This window comes from Salmo trutta, chromosome 6, assembly GCF_901001165.1.
Source record: "Salmo trutta chromosome 6, fSalTru1.1, whole genome shotgun sequence".
Taxonomy (NCBI): Eukaryota; Metazoa; Chordata; class Actinopteri; order Salmoniformes; family Salmonidae; genus Salmo; species Salmo trutta.
The window spans coordinates 13754931-13775946 of record NC_042962.1 but is presented as its reverse complement, the minus strand read 5'-3'; the positions used below and the strand labels follow the sequence as shown (position 1 = coordinate 13775946).

General features: G+C 43.7%; 1 protein-coding gene across 1 annotated transcript; it reads left to right on the top strand.

Moving 5' to 3' along the window:
* The first annotated feature begins 933 nt into the window (after positions 1 to 933).
* On the top strand, positions 934 to 19759 carry LOC115195476 (V-type proton ATPase catalytic subunit A). Its single transcript, XM_029755354.1, has 15 exons — positions 934 to 1090; positions 7730 to 7826; positions 8116 to 8244; positions 9432 to 9646; positions 10375 to 10512; positions 10595 to 10746; positions 11005 to 11167; positions 12869 to 12977; positions 13106 to 13228; positions 13374 to 13488; positions 13665 to 13728; positions 17633 to 17836; positions 17972 to 18066; positions 18260 to 18431; positions 19013 to 19759. The coding sequence occupies exons 2-15, from the start codon at positions 7745 to 7747 to the stop codon at positions 19103 to 19105; spliced, it is 1854 nt and encodes a 617-aa protein (XP_029611214.1). The 5' UTR covers positions 934 to 1090; positions 7730 to 7744; the 3' UTR covers positions 19106 to 19759.
* Positions 19760 to 21016: the final 1257 nt, after the last annotated feature.

Here is a 21016-nt window from a genome sequence, read left to right as displayed (position 1 = left end):
GCTCTGTTTCCTGCCAATAATCACACTTTCCTGTTGGATGTTTTCCTATCACATTTAAGGTCGTATTCAAATGGCTGTGTCCCACCCTTAATTTTGTACAAAAATAGCCTCCTCTCTTCTGTCCCTTTCTGCCGTCCTCCCCTCCTCGACTTTCCTCTGTACTTGAAATAAATGCCTGCCCTTAGTATCTCTATTCCACTGATCCTGCCATCTCGGCACCATCACTGTCCATATCAGACTTTTTGCCTCTGCCTAGCTCATTGAAGCTACAACATCAACATCCTAAGTGCCAGCCCAAATCAATTTTATCTGTATACCCATCCGTCTAATCGCAGAATGTCACTCACTGTACGCTCATATTTTTTAATCCTGATATTTTTATTATATGGGTTGCGCAAATTACCTAAATATTTCTGTTGAATAAAAAAAATTGAAATATTGAAACATTTCGGGATTTTTGTTCTTGAAGTATGTATTGACCATTGGCTTTGACATTTTTGTTAGATTTTTACATGTCTCAATAATAATTTGCTATTATTCAATTTCTAATAATTTGTGGCGCAACTCGATATTCATTTGAATTCATAGCACTGACGTAAAATATTGTGCAATGCAAATCTACAGTGTCCAACAGTGCAATCCATATTTTACACGTAACCGCAACATCCTATTGTTCTACCGCCATTTTGGTTCAAACGCAAAATATATTTTCTCGAAAAAGACCACATAATTCTACCGTTTGCTTTTCTGCCCTCAGCCTATTGTGGAGCCTTCAATATATTTTTCGTTCCGAGCCTCAATCGTGGAACATGTCTAATTGATCAGCTGTTCTGTTCTTGTGTTGTTGTTTTTAAATGTTTATTTCAAACTATAGACGAATATCAAGAGGAAGTAGATATTTTTCCATCTATATATTTGACACCAGAGTGAGCTTGAGCCATAATGGAAGCAGTTGCAGCGTTGTGAGTCCCGAGTCTCGCGAGCTGCAAAACTCGGATTGAATGAAGTCAGCTGATCATTTGCTGTCGTATCGCCACTCACGTCTTCCCTAGGCAGAGGATCAAGACGCTGGACCGTTTAATTTCTGAAGGTAGCTATGCCGTTTTATTATCATCAAGTTAGCTTAAATGCAATGTCTATATTATGTGATTTTTTTCATAATTCTTTTGAAATGCATCAAAAATGGCACAGCCAGCGATTTTGACAGATGACCTAGGCTTAAATAATACGGTCGTTTATCAAAAGATTTTGATAATTGGAACATTTTAAATGCATTCATGGTCTTAGTTATTCATTCAAATATAGGCCTATTTGAATAAAAAAAATTACATGGATTTTTATCACCATCAAATTGCAACGCTGGCAATGCGGCTTCTCAAATGTCAGTTGTTGTTGCGCAAAAATGCGTAAACATCGTGCCGCACGTTATGTATTTGTCTCTCAATGTGTTTTTTCATAGCAACAATGCAACTACTTATGTTATTTTCAGTTACATGGCCATGGATAGATTCGATCATGTAAAAAAAATTCGACGCTACAGCGCATTGGTGATCATGTGATTATGTTGACAAGACACCTTTGGCAATGTAGCCCTTGATCATTACACCTAAATCATTGGACTAAGACGTCATCTGTTAATTAAGAGCCGTGACGCTTGGTTTGACCTTTAACACGCATTGCTTGCGGTACGCGTTTGGAAACATAAGAACCTTTCATATCGGCGAGAAATAATTGTAAAAAAACGAAATGTTAAATTGATATACACCTTTTTATAGGGTTCCCACAAGCCAATATTTCCGTATTACAATGCTTGTTTATGGAAAACATGGAAGACTGAGTGGACATTTTGTGCTAATTGGCTATACGTGTCTGAACACCTATGTAAATGGAATACCGACACCACAAACATGTTGTTAAAAAAATAAAAATACAGTAGGCTGCAACTGTTAAAACCGGTTATAAGTGGACAGTCAGTGTGTATTTTTCGTTTGTGAAATTATTTTGATATGAAAGTAGAGGGATTTATATTTATTGAACCGCACCGCAATTGAGAATCGATTCACGTTTTAGATGGATTATTTGGCCGTTTTGCCTTCCAGAGCCAATTCACCTATAAACAGAACATGTACAATCATTGGAGTATAAGCAGTAACGTTAGGCTCCTTTAGTCCATTATTGGGCTACTTTAATCTCAGCTGACTGACCAGCAGACTTTGGGGCAATGCACCTGAGATGAGGGAGACTAGTAGCCCTACTACAAACGTTATCAGTTCAAGATACATGCAGAGAGTGGTATTGTAAATCAAAGACAAATCACATTATTCTCAAGCGGCCCTATTCCGTTGGTTTGTCCCTAGTGACATAGGCTAGTGTGACAGTGGCACATGAGGATGATTCTGTTTGACTACGGAAGAGGAAGAATCATTCAATGCATTTAGCACAAGCGCGTTAGGACCCTGTGTACCTGCCACAGCCCCACCACCTCCTCACTTGGATGTTGCATTTCCCATCAGAAGTGTCTGCTTATAGGGTAGGGCCTGTTTGGGTGAATCTCAATAATGTTAGTTCACATCCTCTTCCCTTCTCCTTCATCTGCACTGATCTGAGAAGTAAGGATAGGTTAAATCACTGTTTCCCAAATGGTGTCCTTGGGACCCCAAGGGGTGCACGTTTTGGTTTTTGCCCTAACACTACACAGCTGTTTCAAATGGTCAAAGCTTGATGATTAGTTGATTATTTGAATCAGCTGTGTAGTGCTATGGCAAAAATCAAAATGTGTGTCCCGAGGACAGAGTTTAGGAAACCCTAAGTTAAAGCAATATTGTGAAATCCCACCAATTGATTTTCTTTCACCTGTATAGTGCTGTGTCTAATGAAGGACACAAGACAAGGAAGGGGAAAGGAAGCTACAGGATATTCAGAATAAGATCTACCCTTTGTGTCTTCTATCTTTGATAACAAAGAACAGAAGAGTTAAAATGAACAGCTAGTTAAAAAGAGGTTTAATAGGTTTTCCCTAAGTGTTGATTCAGGACCAGTTTTAGTTGCAGCTCTTTGGCTCAATACTAGTGTAACAGTGTAGGTTCCGTCCCTCTCTTCGCCCCAACCCGGGCTCGAACCAGGGACCCTTGCACACATCAACAACTGACACCCCACGAAGCATCGTTACCCATCGCGCCACAAAAGCCACGGCCCTTGCAACGCAAGGGGAAACCCTACTTCAAGTCTCAGAGCAAGTGACGTCACTGATTGAAATGCTATTAGCGCGCACCACCGCTAACTAACTAGCCATTTCACATCGGTTACACTAGGACTGAGAAAGGATAACTATTTTATCTTGTTATCAAATTGTATTTCTCCTATGCTCACAAAAACTACAGGTGTAGACTAACAGCTTACTTATGGGCCTTTCCCAACAATGCAGAGAAAGAAAATAGAAAAGTAAGAATAAATACAAATGAGTAACGATAACTTGGCTATATACACAGGGTACCAGTACCAATGTGTTCTGCAGGGGTAAGAGAGAATTGAGGTAGATATGCACATATAATTAAACAATAAGCAACACGGGAGTGTGGTATATGGCCAATATACCACCGCTAAGGGCTGTTCTTAGACAAGATGCATCATGGAGTGCCTGGATACAGCCCTTAGCCGTGGCATATTGGCCGTGTACCACAAACCCCAGAGGTGCCTTACTGCTATTATAAACTAGTTACCAATGTAATTAGAGCAGTACAAATAAATGCTTTGTCATACCCGTGGTATATGGTCTGATATACCACGGCTGTCAGCCAATCAGAATTCCGGGCTCTAACCACACAGTTTATAACTACAGTACCAGTCAAAAGTTGGGACACACCTACTCATTCAAGGGTTTTTCTTTATTTTGACTATTTTCTATATTGTAGAATAATAGTGAAGACATCAAAACTATGAAATAACATATATGGCATCATCTAGTAAGCAAAAAAGTGTTAAACAAATCAAAATATTTTATAGTTGAGATTCTTTAAAGTAGCCACCCTTTGCCTTGATGACAGCTTTGCACACTCTTGGCATTCTCTCAACCAGCTTCATGAGGTAGTCACCTGGAATCCATTTCAATTACCTTGTCACAACACAACTGATTGGCTCAAACGCATGAAGAAGGAAAGAAATTCAAAACATTTTCTTTTAAAAAGGCACACCTGTTAATTGAAATACATTCCAGGTGACTACCTCATGAAGCTGGTTGAGAGAATGCCAAGTGTGTGCAAAGCTGTCATTAAGGGTGGCTACTTTGAAGAATCTCAAATATAAAATATATTTTGATTTGTTAAGCACTTTTTGGTTACTACATGATTCCATATGTGTTATTTCATAGTTTTGATGTCTTCACTATTATTCTACAATGTAGAAAATAGTAAAAATTGAGAAAAACCCTGGAATGAGAAGGTGTGTCCAAACCTTTGACTGGTTGTGTATATTTTTTAGTTTTGGGTCAAAAAAGAATGTAAAATCACAAGGAATTCAGCAAAAAAAGAGTTTAATTTAGAAAATCTGTTACCAAGTATTGCCACATGTAAACAAGGAGACATATATGTGATCGTGTCTCAATGTAATCAACGTATGAAATTATTTATATTTTCAAATAGAACCTCTTTTTGGGCAAACTTGTGGTCAATTTGCAGTGTACAAATTATTCTAATTATGTTCTACCCCTGCCCTAGAACCTCGGCCTGTACTGTAGGCCTTCTCCCTCTCTTCAGTGCTTGCCTTCCTGATTCTGCCCTTCAGAATCACTGGCAGCCAGGGGAAGGGTGGTTATTGGTGAATGTGTGAATCCATTATCAATTTGGGATGCACTTACTTAGTAAATTAGCACTATTTTATGACATTTGAAAATTTGAACAGGAAGTTAAATGTGAGCCGTTGGGTTTACAGGATTATGCAACATCTTGCAACCAGCACTCGTTCTAGTTTCATTATGAGACAGATTATGCTGAATGGGACATTATTTTATTAGGCTAAAGCTCCTTTGTTTGGTCACTGGTTACCCTCACTGGAGAGACATTCCTGAGTACGGATCGTTTACATTTTAACACTGCAGTGCTCAGTGAGTGTATCCTTGATAAAAGGATTCCATACGTCACATGACTGGTGTCATATGATGTGGCTGAGTCCATAGAAATGTGATGCATATCTGGGTTTTACCCTCTGACTGTACTTCCACAACCATTAGTGTGGAAGTACTTTTTCCCCCCAATAAAGGTAGGGACTTTGGGGAGAGTAAACTGATCCCTGATCTGTTTTTAAGGGCAACTTCAGCCTGCATCGTACCAGAGATTGCTGAGCTTGGTAGGTGGCTGCCCTGAGGCATGGCAGTATGCTCACTGTTGTGTCAAGGGATATGGATTTAATCCTCTAGCTTTTTAAATACCAGAGTGTTGTGAATCACTGTGTCTGAATCTCATACAATTCACAAAGACACTAATTTAGTTGACTTCCCAATCCTACCCCACACTAGGATTTTCCACTTCCTCAAACGGCCCATATAACTCAGCCAGCCATGTTCCACAGTCATGTGACGCTTCATGCATATATTCCACCCTATTAGTCTCTATGCCAAAATCACAATGGAAGTGATTGAATTCTGTCCAAGTGTGAGTCTGTCAGTGTGTGTATACAGTGTCTGTCCTGATTTACAGTAAGTATTTTGCTCCTGATAGGATCCAGAGGGAATAAAACATTCAAGAGAAAGGGAAGAATTGAGCACTTGATAAAGAAAGTATGTTTTTGCATTGTTTTAAATCTCTTAAGAATGGAGGTACAAATGCCATGTAAGCTAAGCTTTGCCACTGATGCCACATCCTTAGGTCTGTATCCTGCTGCTCCAGACTAGATCTGTTGAGGGGGGCTGCTGTATTTCTACACAGGTAACATAGGGCCTTTTCCTCCATGCTAGACTGGCTATCAGTGGCAAGGACAAAAGGGCACTGAAGCAGGGATGGTGTTTGTGTGTCTACAGACAGAGTGGGTGATGAGGGGTTGTTGTTGTTAAACCCCCCCCCAGAGAGAGAGAGATGCCGAGTCGTGAGTTGGGCTCTAGTCGCTGGGATATCACCATGGTCACGGTTCGGAAAAGGGGTGATATTGTCATGGTAACATAAGAGGGACAGGGATCTGTGTGTACAGACTTTCCCGATAGTGTGCTTGCTATATGTTTGCGAGTCCCTCTCACCATTGTAGAAAGCTTAATTTTTAAGCCTATGTGTGGGCGGGAATTTGTGTCTGTGAAATCATCATTTAGTAATTGGCCTACTCTGTTAGTGTATGTTTTTAGTGTTGGGGAGGGTTAACAAGCTGCTTTGAACAGATTCAGAATGGATGGGTGGGTGGATTTTGAGTTGGATGAGAAGCCCATTGACCTTCTAATGACTGGGTCAATAGTGTCCCTCCCAGCCAGGACTATAACTCACTATGGTCTGGGATGCAGTCAGCTAGAACACCAATCAATACAGCTGTATATATGGTGAGCTCCATACTGGGACAGTAACCACGTTTCCATCCATAGTGTTTTATGCAAGTAAAGTCATACCATAACAAAATAAATCGTAACAGCTGTGATGGAAACAGGTAGTTTCGGTACAATTTTTATTAACGCCGACAGACTTTGTTTGTTCAAGATGGTGGTGTTTTTTGTGTCTGTAAAATGTATGTTTCGGGACATGGAGGTGGAAACTACTTTATGCACCAGACGTATAGAGTTACACAGAGGCTGGGTCCTGTCATTGTTCTTGATATAATATGCATCATATCAAAGTACCTTTGGAGTCACACGACTCCGAAAACTATGCAGTTTATTAGACTACAGATGAAATAAGTTCTGATTCATTTCACAGGGTGGTGAAAGTGCACGGTAATGAGCTTGATGCTGCTTTCCAATAAACATCCAGGGTCTTATTCTGGTGACATGATGATCTATGCTTGACTGTCGTTTGACAAATAGAAATCCATAATATTCTCATCGTGTAGACTAGACAACCCTCACAGCCTACCTGCACTGTATCTGTGAGCTGTTGGCTAGAGTGCAGGTGCCAAGACCAGAGTAGCACATTTACTATTTAACACAACAGTTTTTGTGACAAAACAATCGCTAGAGTTGAAAATGCGATGGAAACACACTGAACATTAGATTTTTATTTGATACATGAAAACCTAAGCGAAAAAGTACATTTTGTGTGCACTACGTCATCACGCACTGATTTTTACCCGCAAGAAGTCAATTTGGTGGAAATATACCACTGGTGGGAAAATGTGCATGTTTTCTTTATACGGATTCTATAATATTCCCATGAAAATCTGTCTCCAATTGGATGGAAACCTAGCTAGTGACAAATGTTTTGTCTCTGTACTACAGCACTTTGGATTTTAAATGATACAATGACTATGAGTTTAAAATGCAGACTGTCAGCTTTAATTTGAGGGTATTTTCATCCATCTCAGTGAACCATTTAGAAAATGTATTTGTTTTCAATAAACATTGGAGACTAAATATAGTTTACATGTTGTCAACAATCTAAGCCAACCCATCTGTTTTTCCCGTAGTTGCTCACACAATGGTTTTGTTGCTGAATAACCAACCAGTCAGTGGTGCTCTGTGGACTGTGCACCACTCTTTCTCTCTACTCGCTCCCTTTATCACTGTCATTCACACACTCACTCCATTCTTCTTTCTTTCTCTCAGATCTAGCCTGTCAGGATGGACCTGTCCAAGCTGCCTAAGATCCGGGATGAGGAGAAAGAGAGCGAGTTTGGATACGTCCATGGAGTCTCCGGCCCAGGTCACTATCTCACATACACATTCACCTATGTCTCATGTGCCTGTGTTTAGGCTCTAAAGGTTTTAGGCTAGCTGAAGAAGGATGCTTTGGTAATAGCCTCAGCTATGCCTAGTTAAAGGTTAAATGGAAGAAAAGAAAAGCTACCCCTTTGGTAGTAAGCTAGGCGATAGGAGGCTTGGCTTGGCACTAATCTGTTTACACCAATCTGGCGTGGAGTTTTGACTAGAGATCCGTCTCTCTTGCATGGTGTGTGACCTCTGACCTGTGTTGTCCCCTGGCTGTGCTGCAGTGGTGACGGCCACTGCCATGGCGGGAGCGGCCATGTATGAGCTGGTGCGTGTGGGCCACAGTGAGCTGGTGGGAGAGATCATCAGGCTGGAGGGAGACATGGCCACCATCCAGGTCTACGAGGAGACATGTATCCTTACGGGTTATACTGTTACTGCACCTGACTGGTTGTATCCCAAATGGAATCCTATTCCCTACATAGGGCACTACTTTTGACCAGAGAAATATGGGCCCTGGTTAAAAGAAGTGCACTGTAAAGTTAATAGGGGTTTCATTTGGGATGCAAGCTTTACTGTACCTGACTGTCAGTGTTCTCCTGGTACATACAGTGCTATGCCTGTGTATACATGACTGCACCTGTCTGTCAGGGGTTGGAACCAAAAATTATTTTCTGATCGCTTTTTTTCCTGAACAGAACCATCTTTTTTTTTTGTTCTGTTCAAATCAAATTTCAAATCCAATTTATTTATATAGCCCTTCTTACATCAGCTGATATCTCAAAGTGCTGTACAGAAACCCAGCCTAAAACCCCAAACAGCAAGCAATGCAGGTGTAGAAGCAAAATACATTTCTGAATCAGTTAGAACCAAAACAAAAGTACCAGTTTACATCGTTCCTTCCTTTACTGTGATATAAAATGAACAAATTAGCCCCCTTCTATACGCCTATATCTGTATAGCAGACAAGGTGTTCTAGCCATCTGACCTAAAGAAATGCGTGTCGTAGCATGCTGAGGGAGAGATTTTGCATATCCTACACATCGAAACACTTTGTTTTTGAGGACATAAATGTGGCTCATTTGGCCAATATACCTTGTTTATTGATGGTGCTGGCTGCGCCAGGTTCAATCTGAATGTATATGGATGTTTTTTTAAATTTTCCTAATGGAAACCCTGGTACACACATACTTACAAAAATCTTCTAGTGGGTAGACACTGGAATAAGTTTGAGGGTGAGGGCTTTGCAGAGTTTTTAGTGGGACAGAAGAAAAATATACCCTGAATGTAAAAAAACAATCGGTTCCCATGATTATAAAATAACAGTTCTGTTCCTGGAACATTATAGATCACTTTCATTCGCAGTTCTGATTCTGTTCCTTAAAATGTAGTTATTTTCGGGTTTTTGGTTTGGTTCCCTGAACCAGTTCCAACCGCCATGGTGTGTGTGTGTGTGTGTGTTATACACACTTACTATATATTTATACAATCACCTTAGTGTTCATTACCGAACACATTTCTACGGTACATACACACTCAGTCTTATACACTGTACTGAAACACACACACACTGTGAGTATGTTCCTGAGCATTGTCACAGCGGGTGTGTCCGTTGGGGACCCAGTGCTGCGGACAGGGAAGCCTCTGTCAGTGGAGCTGGGCCCAGGCATCATGGGCTCCATCTTTGATGGTATCCAGCGCCCCCTGAAGGACATCAACGACCTAACACAGAGCATCTACATCCCCCGCGGAGTCAATATCGGAGCCCTCAACCGAGACCTGAAATGGGAGTTCTCCCCCGTCAAGAGCTTACGGGTGGGTGTGTCCTACTACTCTGAGGAAAGTGTTTGCGTGGTTTACTCGATGCGCTACACTATCCACAATTTCAAGTCTCCTTAGACCACATACTGAACTGTACATTTAAAGCTAGAATCCTTAATTGAAACAATAACAAAGCGGTAACCCCGCCTCTGTTTTGGGAGTAAGATGAGCAATGGGCCTGGAGAATTTTCTAAAATGTAACCTTTATTTAACTAGGCAAGTCAGTTAAGAACAAATTCTTATTTACAACGACAGCCTACACCGGCCAAACCCGGACGACGCTGGGCCAATTGTGTGCCGCCCTATGGGACTCCCAATCATGGCCGGTTGTGATACAGCCTGGATTCGAACCAGGGTGTCTGTAGTGACGCCTCTAGTACTCGGGAACCACACTAAAATTCATAGACTGAGCTATTGATGCAAGTACTGACCATCCATGATATCAAAATGGTAGTTTTAACCATGTTTTGAGGCTATACAGTGTTTGTTTACATTGTTTACAAACATTGGGGTAAATCAAGCTTATATTTTGGGTTCTGATGGGGTACGACAGTTGAACTAAGCTCACAAATCATTTATAAGTTATATTCTTCATGAATCAGTGTGTATCTATCGTTAATCTATAAGTCCAAAAATGTATGTAGCAACTAAGGATTCTAGCTTTCATGTTAAAGTTTGAATTGATAACCATTAACCCCTTATCCCCCCCCCCCCTCTCTTAGGTGGGCAGTCACATCACAGGGGGTGATATCTACGGGATGGTGTTTGAGAACTCCCTCATCAAGCACAAGATCATGCTGCCCCCGAGGAACAGAGGAACCGTCACCTATGTGGCTCCCCCCGGAAACTATGACGTCTCGGTTAGTTCCACCACCTAACCTTGTCTAAATCCATAGTAATACATGTGGGGTCATTTATGTATTAAGACTGTGTGTGTTTCAGGACGTGGTGTTGGAGCTGGAGTTTGAGGGTATGAAGGAAAAGTTCACCATGGTCCAAGTCTGGCCAGTGCGACAGATTCGTCCGGTCACAGAGAAGCTACCTGCCAATCACCCACTGCTGACCGGACAGAGAGTACTGGACGCCCTCTTCCCGTGAGTCCCCTTTCTCTTACTCCACTTTTCCATCTATCCTTCCTTCACCTTTCTCCATCTCTCTGCTTCAGGGAATCCCTCTTAGCATTCTCCCCATTTCCCCTCTTTTCTTCAAGGACACTATCAGAATGTCTTTCTGTCCATCTGTCTTCAATGTTCCGCTACAAGGAAGCTGAATTAGAAAGTGTTATCTGAATCTGCCAATATACTCAACCTCTGCTTCCATCTCCCTGCCCCCGGTCTGTTCTCTGTGTCCAGGTGTGTCCAGGGAGGAACCACAGCCATCCCCGGAGCCTTTGGCTGTGGTAAAACGGTCATCTCCCAGTCCCTGTCAAAGTACTCCAACAGTGATGTCATTGTCTACGTAGGCTGCGGGGAGCGCGGGAACGAGATGTCAGAAGTTCTGCGAGATTTCCCCGAGGTGGGTGGTGTTACAGTGCATTCAGAAAGTATTCAGAACAACTTGACTTTTTCCACATTTTGTTACGTTACAGGCTTACTCTAAAATGGATGAAACTCCTTTTTTCCTCATCAATCTACACACAATACCCCATAATGACGAAGCAAAAACAGGTTTTTAGACATTTTTGCAGATGTATAAAAAAAAAAAAATGATATCACATTTACATAAGTATTCAGACCCTTTACTCAGTACTTTGTTGAAGCACCTTTGGCAGCGATTACAGCCTCAAGTCTTCTTGGGTATGACGCTATAAGCTTGGCACACCTGTATTTGGGGAGTTTCTCCCATTCTTCTCTGCAGATCCTCTCAAGCTGTCAGGTTAGATGGGGAGTGTTGCTGCACAGCTATTTTCAGGTCTCTCCAGAGATGTTAGATTGGGTTCAAGTCCTGGCTCCGGCTGGGACACACAAGGACATTCAGAGACTTGTCCCGAAGCCACTCCTGCGTTGTCTTGGCTGTGTGCATAGGGTCATTTTCCTGTTGGAAGGTGAACCTTCGCCCAAGTCTGAGGTCCTGAGAGCTCTGGAGCAGGTTTTCATCAAGGATCTCTCTGTACTTTGCTCTGTTCATCTTTGCCTCGATCCTGACTGGTCTCCCAGTCCCTGCCACTGAAAAACATCCCCACAGCATCATGCTGCCACCACCATGCTTCACTGTGGGGATGGTGCCAGGTTTCCTCCAGACGTGACTCTTGGCATTTAGGGCATTTAGGCCAAAGAGTTAAATCTTTGTTTCATCAGACCAGATCATTTTGTTTCTCATGGTTTTAAGACTCCTTTAGATGCCTTTTGGCAAACTCCAAGCGGGCTGTCATGTGCCTTTTACTGAGGAATGGCTTCTGTCTGGCCAATCTACCATAAAGGCCTAATTGGTGGACTGCTGCAGAGATAGTTGTACATCTGGAAGTTTCTTCTATCTCCACAGAGGAACCCTAGAACTCTGTCAGAGTGACCGTTCGGTTCTTGGTCACCTCCCTGACCAAGGCCCTTCTCCCCTGATTTCTCAGTTTTGCCGGGCGGCTAGCTCTTGGAAGAGTCTTTGTAGTTCCAAACTTCTTCCATTTAAGAATGATGGAGGCCACTGTGTTCTTGGGGACCTTCAATGCTGCAGAAATGTTTTTGGTACCCTTCCCCAGATCTGTGCCTTGATACAATCCTGTCTCGGAGCGCTACGGACAATTCCTTCGACCTCATGGCTTGGTTTTTGCTCTGAAATGCACTTTCAACTGTGGGATCTTATATAGACAGGTGTGTGTGTGCCTTTCCAAATCATGTCCAATCAATTGAATTTACCACAGGTGGATTCCAATCAAGTTGTAGAAACATCTCAAGTATGATCAATGGAAACAGGATGTACCTGAACTCAATTTCGAGTCTCATAGCAAAGGGTCTGAATACTTATGTAAATGGTATTTCTTTTTATTTTATTTTTCTATAAATGTGTAAACATTTCTAAACTGTTTTTGCTTTGTCATTGTGGGGTGTTGTGTGTAGATTGAATTAATTTTAGAATAAGGCTGTAAAGTAACAAAATGTGGAAAAGGTCAAGGGGTCTGAATACTTTCCGAATGCGCTGTATGTCATTAGATTATCATCATCATTAGCATTAGCCTTTTTCTTATTGAAGGTCAGGATGATTGACAGTGTGTCTGTCTAATAGCTGACCATGGAGGTGGATGGGAAGACTGAGAGCATCATGAAGAGAACAGCGCTGGTCGCCAACACCTCCAACATGCCTGTGGCTGCTAGAGAGGCCTCTATCTACACAGGTAGGAACCAATCACAGGGCCCAGAGCATAACACAGCAAACCTCCCAGCCAATGACAGGTCTGAGACCACAACATGGAGCACACCCCCTAACCAATCACCTACTTGTCCTCTGTGTGTGTGTCTGCAGGGATCACGCTGTCTGAGTACTTCAGGGACATGGGCTACAATGTTAGCATGATGGCTGACTCCACCTCTCGATGGGCCGAGGCCCTCAGGGAGATCTCTGGTCGACTGGCTGAGATGCCCGCTGGTGAGTGGCAGCTGGTAACACCCAAAATACAAAATAGTTGCCTTTTTAATGCAATGTATAGGACATCTTCTAGGGCTAGTGGGGTGAATTTGGTTTAAATCAGTTATTTGGAACATATCAAGTAAGGCCTGTTTTGTCTCCACAGACAGTGGTTACCCAGCCTACTTGGGTGCCCGTCTGGCGTCATTCTACGAGCGTGCTGGCAGAGTGAAGTGTCTTGGCAACCCAGAGAGAGAGGGCAGCGTCAGCATTGTGGGGGCGTGAGTACAGTTACATCTCTTCACCACACGGGGGAGCCCTTGTTCCTCCTCTCAGCTCTCCAGTAGACCTCAGAAACCTGCCAAACACAATCTAGCCACACTGAAATAGGCGGAAGTGGAGTGCTTCTTCTAACGTTATAACCACATGTTACCAATGTTCTGTTTAATTTCCACAGTGTGTCTCCCCCTGGTGGTGACTTCTCTGATCCTGTGACATCAGCTACCCTGGGAATCGTGCAGGTAACTGTGGATACAGCCTGTTTCTGTCTGGCTCTGATAGAACACACTTACACCATTATTTAACTAGGCAAGTCAGTTAAGAACACATTCTTATTTACAATGACGGCCTAGCGAAAGGCAAAAGGCCTCCTGCGGCCACGGGGACCTGGGATTAAAAATAAATACAATATAAATATAGGACAAAACACACATCACAACAAGTTAGACAACACTACATAAAGAGAGACCTAAGACAACAACATAGCAAGGCATCAACACATGACAACACAGCATAGTAGCAACATGACGACAACAACAACAACATGGTAGCAACACAACATGGTAGAGGCACAACACATGGTACAAATATTATTGGGCACAGACAACAGCACAAAGGGCAAGAAGGTAGAGACAATAATACATCACACAAAGCAGCCACAACTGTCAGTAAGAGTGTCCATGATAAGGTCTTTGAATGAAGATATTGAGATAAAACTGCCCAGTTTGAGTGTTTGTTGCAGCTCGTTCCAGTCGCTAGCTGCAGCAAACTGAAAAGAGGAGCGACCCATGGATTTGTGTGCTTTGGGGACCATTAACAGAATGTGACTCAGAATGGGTGTTGTATGTGGAGGATGAGGGCTGCAGTAGATATCTCAGATACGGGGGAGTGAGGCCTAAGAGGCTTTTATAAATAAGCATCAACCAGTGGGTCTTGCGACAGGTATACAGAGATGACCAGTTTACAGAGGAGTATAGAGTGCAGTAATGTGTCCTCAAAGGAGCATTGGTGGCAAATCTGATGGCCTAATGGTAAAGAACATCTAGCCGCTCGAGAGCACCCTTACCTCGAGAGCACCCTTAAATTATGTCTCTGTAATCTAGCATGGGTAGGATGGTCATCTGAATCAGGGTTAGTTTGGCAGCTGGGGTGAAAGAGGAGCGATTACGATAGAGGAAACCAAGTCTAGATTTAACTTTAGCCTGCAGCTTTGATATGTGCTGAGAGAACGACAGTGCACCGTCTAGCCATACTCCCAAGTAGTTGTATGAGGTGACTACCTCAAGCTCTAAACCCTCAGAGGTAGTAATCACACCTGTGGGAGGAGGGTCATTCTACTTACCTAACCACGTGACCTTTGTTTTGGAGGTGTTCAGAACAAGGTTAAGGTTAGAGAAAGCTTGTTGGACATTAAGAAAGCTTTACATTTATGTCATTTAGCAGACGCTCTTATCCAGAGCGACCTACAAATTGGTGCATTCACCTTATGATATCCAGTGGAACAACCACTTTACAATAGTACATCTATATATTTTTTTTTGGGGGGGGGGTGGGTTAGAAGGATTACTTTATCCTATCCCAGGTATTCCTTAAAGAGGTGGGGTTTCAGGTGTCTCCGAAAGGTGGTGATTGACTCCGCTGTCCTGGCGTCGTGAGGGAGCTTGTTCCACCATTGGGGTGCCAGAGCAGTGAACAGTTTTGACTGGGCTGAGCGGGAACTGTGCTTCCGCAGAGGTAGGGAGGCGAGCAGGCCAGAGGTGGATGAATGCAGTGCCCTTCTTTGGGTGTAGGGACTGATCAGAGCCTGAAGGTATGGAGGTGCCGTTCCCCTCACAGCTCCGTAGGCAGGCACCATGGTCTTGTAGCGGATGCGAGCTTCTACTGGAAGCCAGTGGAGTGTGCGGAGGAGCGGGGTGACGTGAGAGAACTTGGGAAGGTTGAACACCAGACGGGCTGCGGCGTTCTGGATGAGTTGTAGGGGTTTAATGGCACAGGCAGGGAGCCCCGCCAACAGTGAGTTGCAGTAATCCAGACGGGAGATGACAAGTGCCTGGATTAGGACCTGCGCCGCTTCCTGTGTAAGGCAGGGTCGTACTCTGCGGATGTTGTAGAGCATGAACCTACAGGATCGGGTCACCGCCTTGATGTTAGCGGAGAACGACAGGGTGTTGTCCAGGGTCACGCCAAGGCTCTTAGCACTCTGGGAGGAGGACACAATGGAGTTGTCAACCGTGATGGCGAGATCATGGAACGGGCAGTCCTTCCCCGGGAGGAAGAGCAGCTCCGTCCTGCCGAGGTTCAGCTTGAGGTGGTGATCCGTCATCCACACTGATATGTCTGCTTTGTTGTAGAGCATTTAACACAAAATCCGGGAAGGGGCCAGCTGAGTATAAGACTGTATCATCAGCATATAAATGGATGCGAGAGCTTCCGACTGCCTGAGCTATGTTGTTGATGTAAATTCAGAAGAGCGTGGGGCCTAGGATTGAGCCTTGGGGTACTCCCTTGGTGACAGGCAGTGGCTGAGATAGCAGATTTTCTGACTTTATACACTGTACTCTTTGAGAGAGGTAGTTAGCAAACCAGCCCAAAGACCCCTCAGACACCAATACTCCTTAGCCGGTCCACAAGAATGGAATGGTCTACCGTATCAAAAGCTTTGGCCAAGTTGATAAAAATAGCAGCACAATATTGCTTATAATCAAGGGCAATGGTGACATCATTTAGGACCTTTTAAGGTTGCAGTGGCACATCCATAACCTGAGTGGAACCAGATTGCATACCCGAGATAATACTATAGACATTAAGAAAGCCAGTCAGTTGATTATTGACAAGTTTTTTTTCCAACACTTTTGATAAACAGGAAAAAATAGAAATTCGTCTATAACAATTAGGATCAGCTTGATCTCCGACTTTAAATAAAGGACGAACCGTGGCTGCCTTCTAAGCAATGGGAACCTCCCCAGAAAGGAGAGACAGGCTTGGCGATGATAGGGGCAGCAACCTTAAAGAATACGTTTTTGGGGGGTAAAGTTTAAGGAGCTCCTTTAGCACCTCGGACTCAGTGACCACCTGCAGGGAGAAACTTTGTAGCAGGAGAAAAAAAAGGGAGAAGCGTCGGGGATAGTTGCATTAGAAGGGGTGGGAGATGAGGAAATGTTGGACGGGCAAGGAGGCATGGCTGAGTCAAATAGGAATCCTGACTTCAGGAAGTGGTGCTTTAAAGACCTCAGCCATGTGCTTCTTGTCAGTAATAACCACATCATCAACATTAAGGGACATGGGCAGCTGTGAGGAGGAGGGTTTATTCTCCAGGTCTTTAACCGTTTTCCAGAACTTCTTGGGGTTAGACCCACAGAGAGAGAACTGCTCCTTAAAGTAACTAACTTTGGCCTTCCGGATAGCCTGAGTGCACTTATTTCTCATTTGCCTGAACGAGAGCCAGTCAGCCTGAGTATGCGTGTGCCGAGCCTTTCGCCAAATGCAATTCTTGAGGTGGAGTAACTCTGCAAGATCACGGTCGAACCAGGGGCTGAACCTGTTTTTAATTCTCATTTTCTTTATGGGGGCGTGTTTGTTAACAATACCACTGAAAATATCAAAAAAGAAGGTCCAAGCGTCTTCGACAGAGAGGATCAAGCTGATTCCATACCATTTTACAGAGGTCAGTTCATGAAGGAAGGCTTGCTCATTCAAGTGTTTTAGCAAGTGTCTATGACAAATCAGGACAGGTCGTTTCACTGAGCAGCCATTACGAACACAGGCTGTAAAACAGTGATCACTAAGGTCATTACACTCATCCATATGGAGCAAAGAAATAAAGACAAGCTTTAGGGACTCAATTATCAATCCTTGGGTACGCTCCTGATGCTGATGCCTGTCAGATCTGACAACGCCTGGATAGGTATTTTACGTATCAGCTAACCACAACATATGTTATAGCAATCTGTCAGTCTGACACAATCAATGACGTGGCACACAACCATTGGTTGGTTCATGCAACGTCTGAGCAGGGGAATGCAACTCTTCATCCTCTTTTTCCCTCCCTCTCCCCCTGCCTTCATCCTCTCTCCCTCTTTCTCTCTGCCCACTCACTCTTTCTCTCCCCTTTCTCTCTCTCTCTCCCTCTATCCTTCCCTCTCTCAGGTGTTCTGGGGTCTGGATAAGAAGCTGGCCCAGAGGAAGCACTTCCCGTCAGTCAACTGGCTGATCAGCTACAGTAAGTACACGCGGGCCCTAGACGAGTACTACGACAAGCACTTCCCTGAGTTCGTCCCGCTGCGCACCAAGGCCAAGGAGATCCTGCAGGAGGAGGAGGACCTGGCTGAGATCGTACAGCTGGTCGGCAAGGTGAGGGGCAACTGAGGGGAGGGGGAAGAAAGAAGGCGGGGACAATATTGGGCTGCATCTCTATAGTCTGAGGTTTTATCTCCATGCCTCCTCTGCTTCATAATATTGAGATTGTCCTGGTTGTCATGGTGACAGGCATCGCTGGCCGAAACTGATAAGATCACCCTGGAGGTGGCCAAGCTCCTCAAGGATGACTTCCTGCAACAGAATGGTTACACCCCCTACGACAGGTAAAACACTCACTCACTCAAACGCACTTACTCTCACTGACCTACTCATATATTTCTGAGTAATACTGAAAGATTGACTGTGAAGTCATTCCAACTGTAACCCCCTGACCTCTCCCTGCCCCCTGACCTCTCCCTGCCCCCTGACCTCTCCCTGCCCTCTGATCTCTCCCTGCCCCCTGACCTCTCCCTGCAGGTTTTGTCCCTTCTATAAGACGGTAGGCATCCTGTCCAACATCATAGCGTTCTACGACATGGCGAGGCACGCGGTGGAGACCACGGCTCAGAGCGACAACAAGATCACCTGGTCCATGATCCGAGAACACCTGGGAGAGATCCTCTACAGACTCAGCTCCATGAAGTTCAAGGTACATCTGCTGTCTGTTTCTCGTTTGTCTTTCTCTCTCTCTGTGTGTGTGTGTGTTCCCTATATCTCTCTCTGTGTGTGTGTGTTCCCTATATCTCTCTCTGTGTGTGTGTGTTCCCTATATCTCTCTCTGTGTGTGTGTGTGTGTATTCCCTATATCTCTCTCTGTGTGTTTCTATGCTGTCTATGAGTGTTTCTCTTACTATTTGTCTGTATCACGATCTCTTTGTGTGTCTCTGTAACTCTATATGTCTGGCCTGTTTCAGGACCCAGCCTCTAACTCTATATGTCTGGTCTGTTTCAGGACCCAGCCTCTGTAACTCTATATGTCTGGTCTGTTTCAGGACCCAGCCTCTAACTCTATATGTCTGGTCTGTTTCAGGACCCAGCCTCTGTAACTCTATATGTCTGGTCTGTTTCAGGACCCAGCCTCTGTAACTCTATATGTCTGGTCTGTTTCAGGACCCAGCCTCTGTAACTCTATATGTCTGGTCTGTTTCAGGACCCAGCCTCTGTAACTCTATATGTCTGGTCTGTTTCAGGACCCAGCCTCTGTAACTCTATATGTCTGGTCTGTTTCAGGACCCAGTGAAGGAGGGAGAGGCCAAGATCAAGTCTGACTATGCCCAACTGCTGGAGGACATGCAGAACTCCTTCCGCAGCTTGGAGGACTGAGCCTTCACCCTGGACCTTTCACCCCTGACCCCTCACCTGTGACCTCGGGGACAGTGCATGTCTGTGCCCCCCCCCCTTCCCCCCACTCTGTAGCCACCTCCACTGCAGCCTCACATTCCACTGCCTTGTGTTTACACCCAACCTCCTGCCATCAGTTTACTCAACGTGTGAATGTGTATGGGCAAAAAGAGAACAAAATGTACTGTATTCTTGTATTCTGTTTCCTCACACATTCTAAATACCCCAGTATATTTGCCCCAGCATGGTCGAAGATCTGCCCCAACACCTTAATGTGTGTATGTTTACATGTCTGTTTGAGACCCCTGCATTGCCCCTCCCTTCCCCCTGTTTATTTTGGACATGGTCTCTGGCCCTAGCTGTGTACCTGAAGACTTCAGTTGATGTAATTATTGTTCATTAGCCCTCTATCTGTACAGAATATTGATGAATATTAACATCAAATACTTAATAAGCAGAGTGACTCTATATTTGTTGCAGGCGTCTGACATGGAAAGCGTGTGGTCTGGTTGTTCATATTTACTGATTTATGCTGTGTAGTCGTGTGTGTGAGAGAGAGAGAGGTGGGCTCTCTCGCCCTGTCCTTTCTACTGCTCATGGGACAAGTCCCAAAGAATAAAAGGCAACAAAACAAAATGGTGGGTATTTTTTTCTGTGTGTTTTTCAGTAATGTCAGTCTTCTCTGCATGTTCTGTGAGTGTAATCAACAGGTTGCTACTAGTGTATGTACTGTACTAATAATAGTAGTGAACATACAGGTGATCATGTTAATAAGTGTATACACCACAGGAGGTTGGTGGCATCTTATTAAGGGGAGGATGGGCTCGTGGTAATGGCTGGCGTGGAATGGTATCAAATATAGCAAACACGTGGTTTCCATGGGTTTGATGCCATTCCATTTGCTCCGTTCCAGCCATTGTTGTGAGCCGTCCTCCCCTCACCAGCCTCCACTGGTATATGCAGTCACGTCTGAGTGGGTGTGTGAGAGTGACAGAATAATAATTCTGGTGCTGCTGGTTGGACTAGCCTTGCTACGTGTCTCTAATTCCTGTGTGGAATCTGTGGGGCTCCGCCCTTTAGTTTTGTATGTGAATGTGCTTATTGGAAGAAGAGTGTTTGTCAGACACAACTAGTGAAACTACACACACATTCCTCTCCTGGACTAGTTTCAGTGACTGCAGTAATTATTTAAAGTATGTCGCTAGATAGTTTTGATTAGTTCCTGAGCTGTGATGTTTTTGCAGTACAGCTGCACTGAACAAAAATAATTAGCAAATTTTTTTTGTTCATGTGATGTACCCCTAAAAAAAAAAATCCTTATTTTTTTAAAATCCTTTGGGGGCTCATGCAGGTGATGAAGGCTCAGCCTTAGGTTGGGCAGGTACAATAAATCATATTCTCAGAATTTGCCTGTTTAAAAATATAAAAGCTTGATGTATTGCGTCCTGTGCCTGCCAATGAACATTCTTTGAAATGGGAGTAGAGAGAAGTGATTTGGTAATGCACCTCTAGAACAAGATCTGTGAGGTTGGAACAGAACAGAGAATGATGGCTCTTTTTAGACCTGTTTGACAGCCATCAGTTAAAGTATGCAAATGGTAATGAGCAAAGCATGACCATGGTGACAACGCCTTCAATGTATTTTCCTATATGGGCTGGGTCAGGTGAAAAGTTAATGCTATGTTCATAACCAAGTGGGAAGGTGGTAATTACCAGTTGTGAAGTCATAAATAGAAGTTGGATGCATTCACATTCGTTGAGAAGTGCTGATTGACTAATGGCAAACATTAACCATAAACTAAAAGTACAGCTATCATGCTTGTGAACAAATTACTGTGTTCAAAAACCATTAGTAGATTGCTTTTTATAAGTAATATTTTGTTGCATTTAACT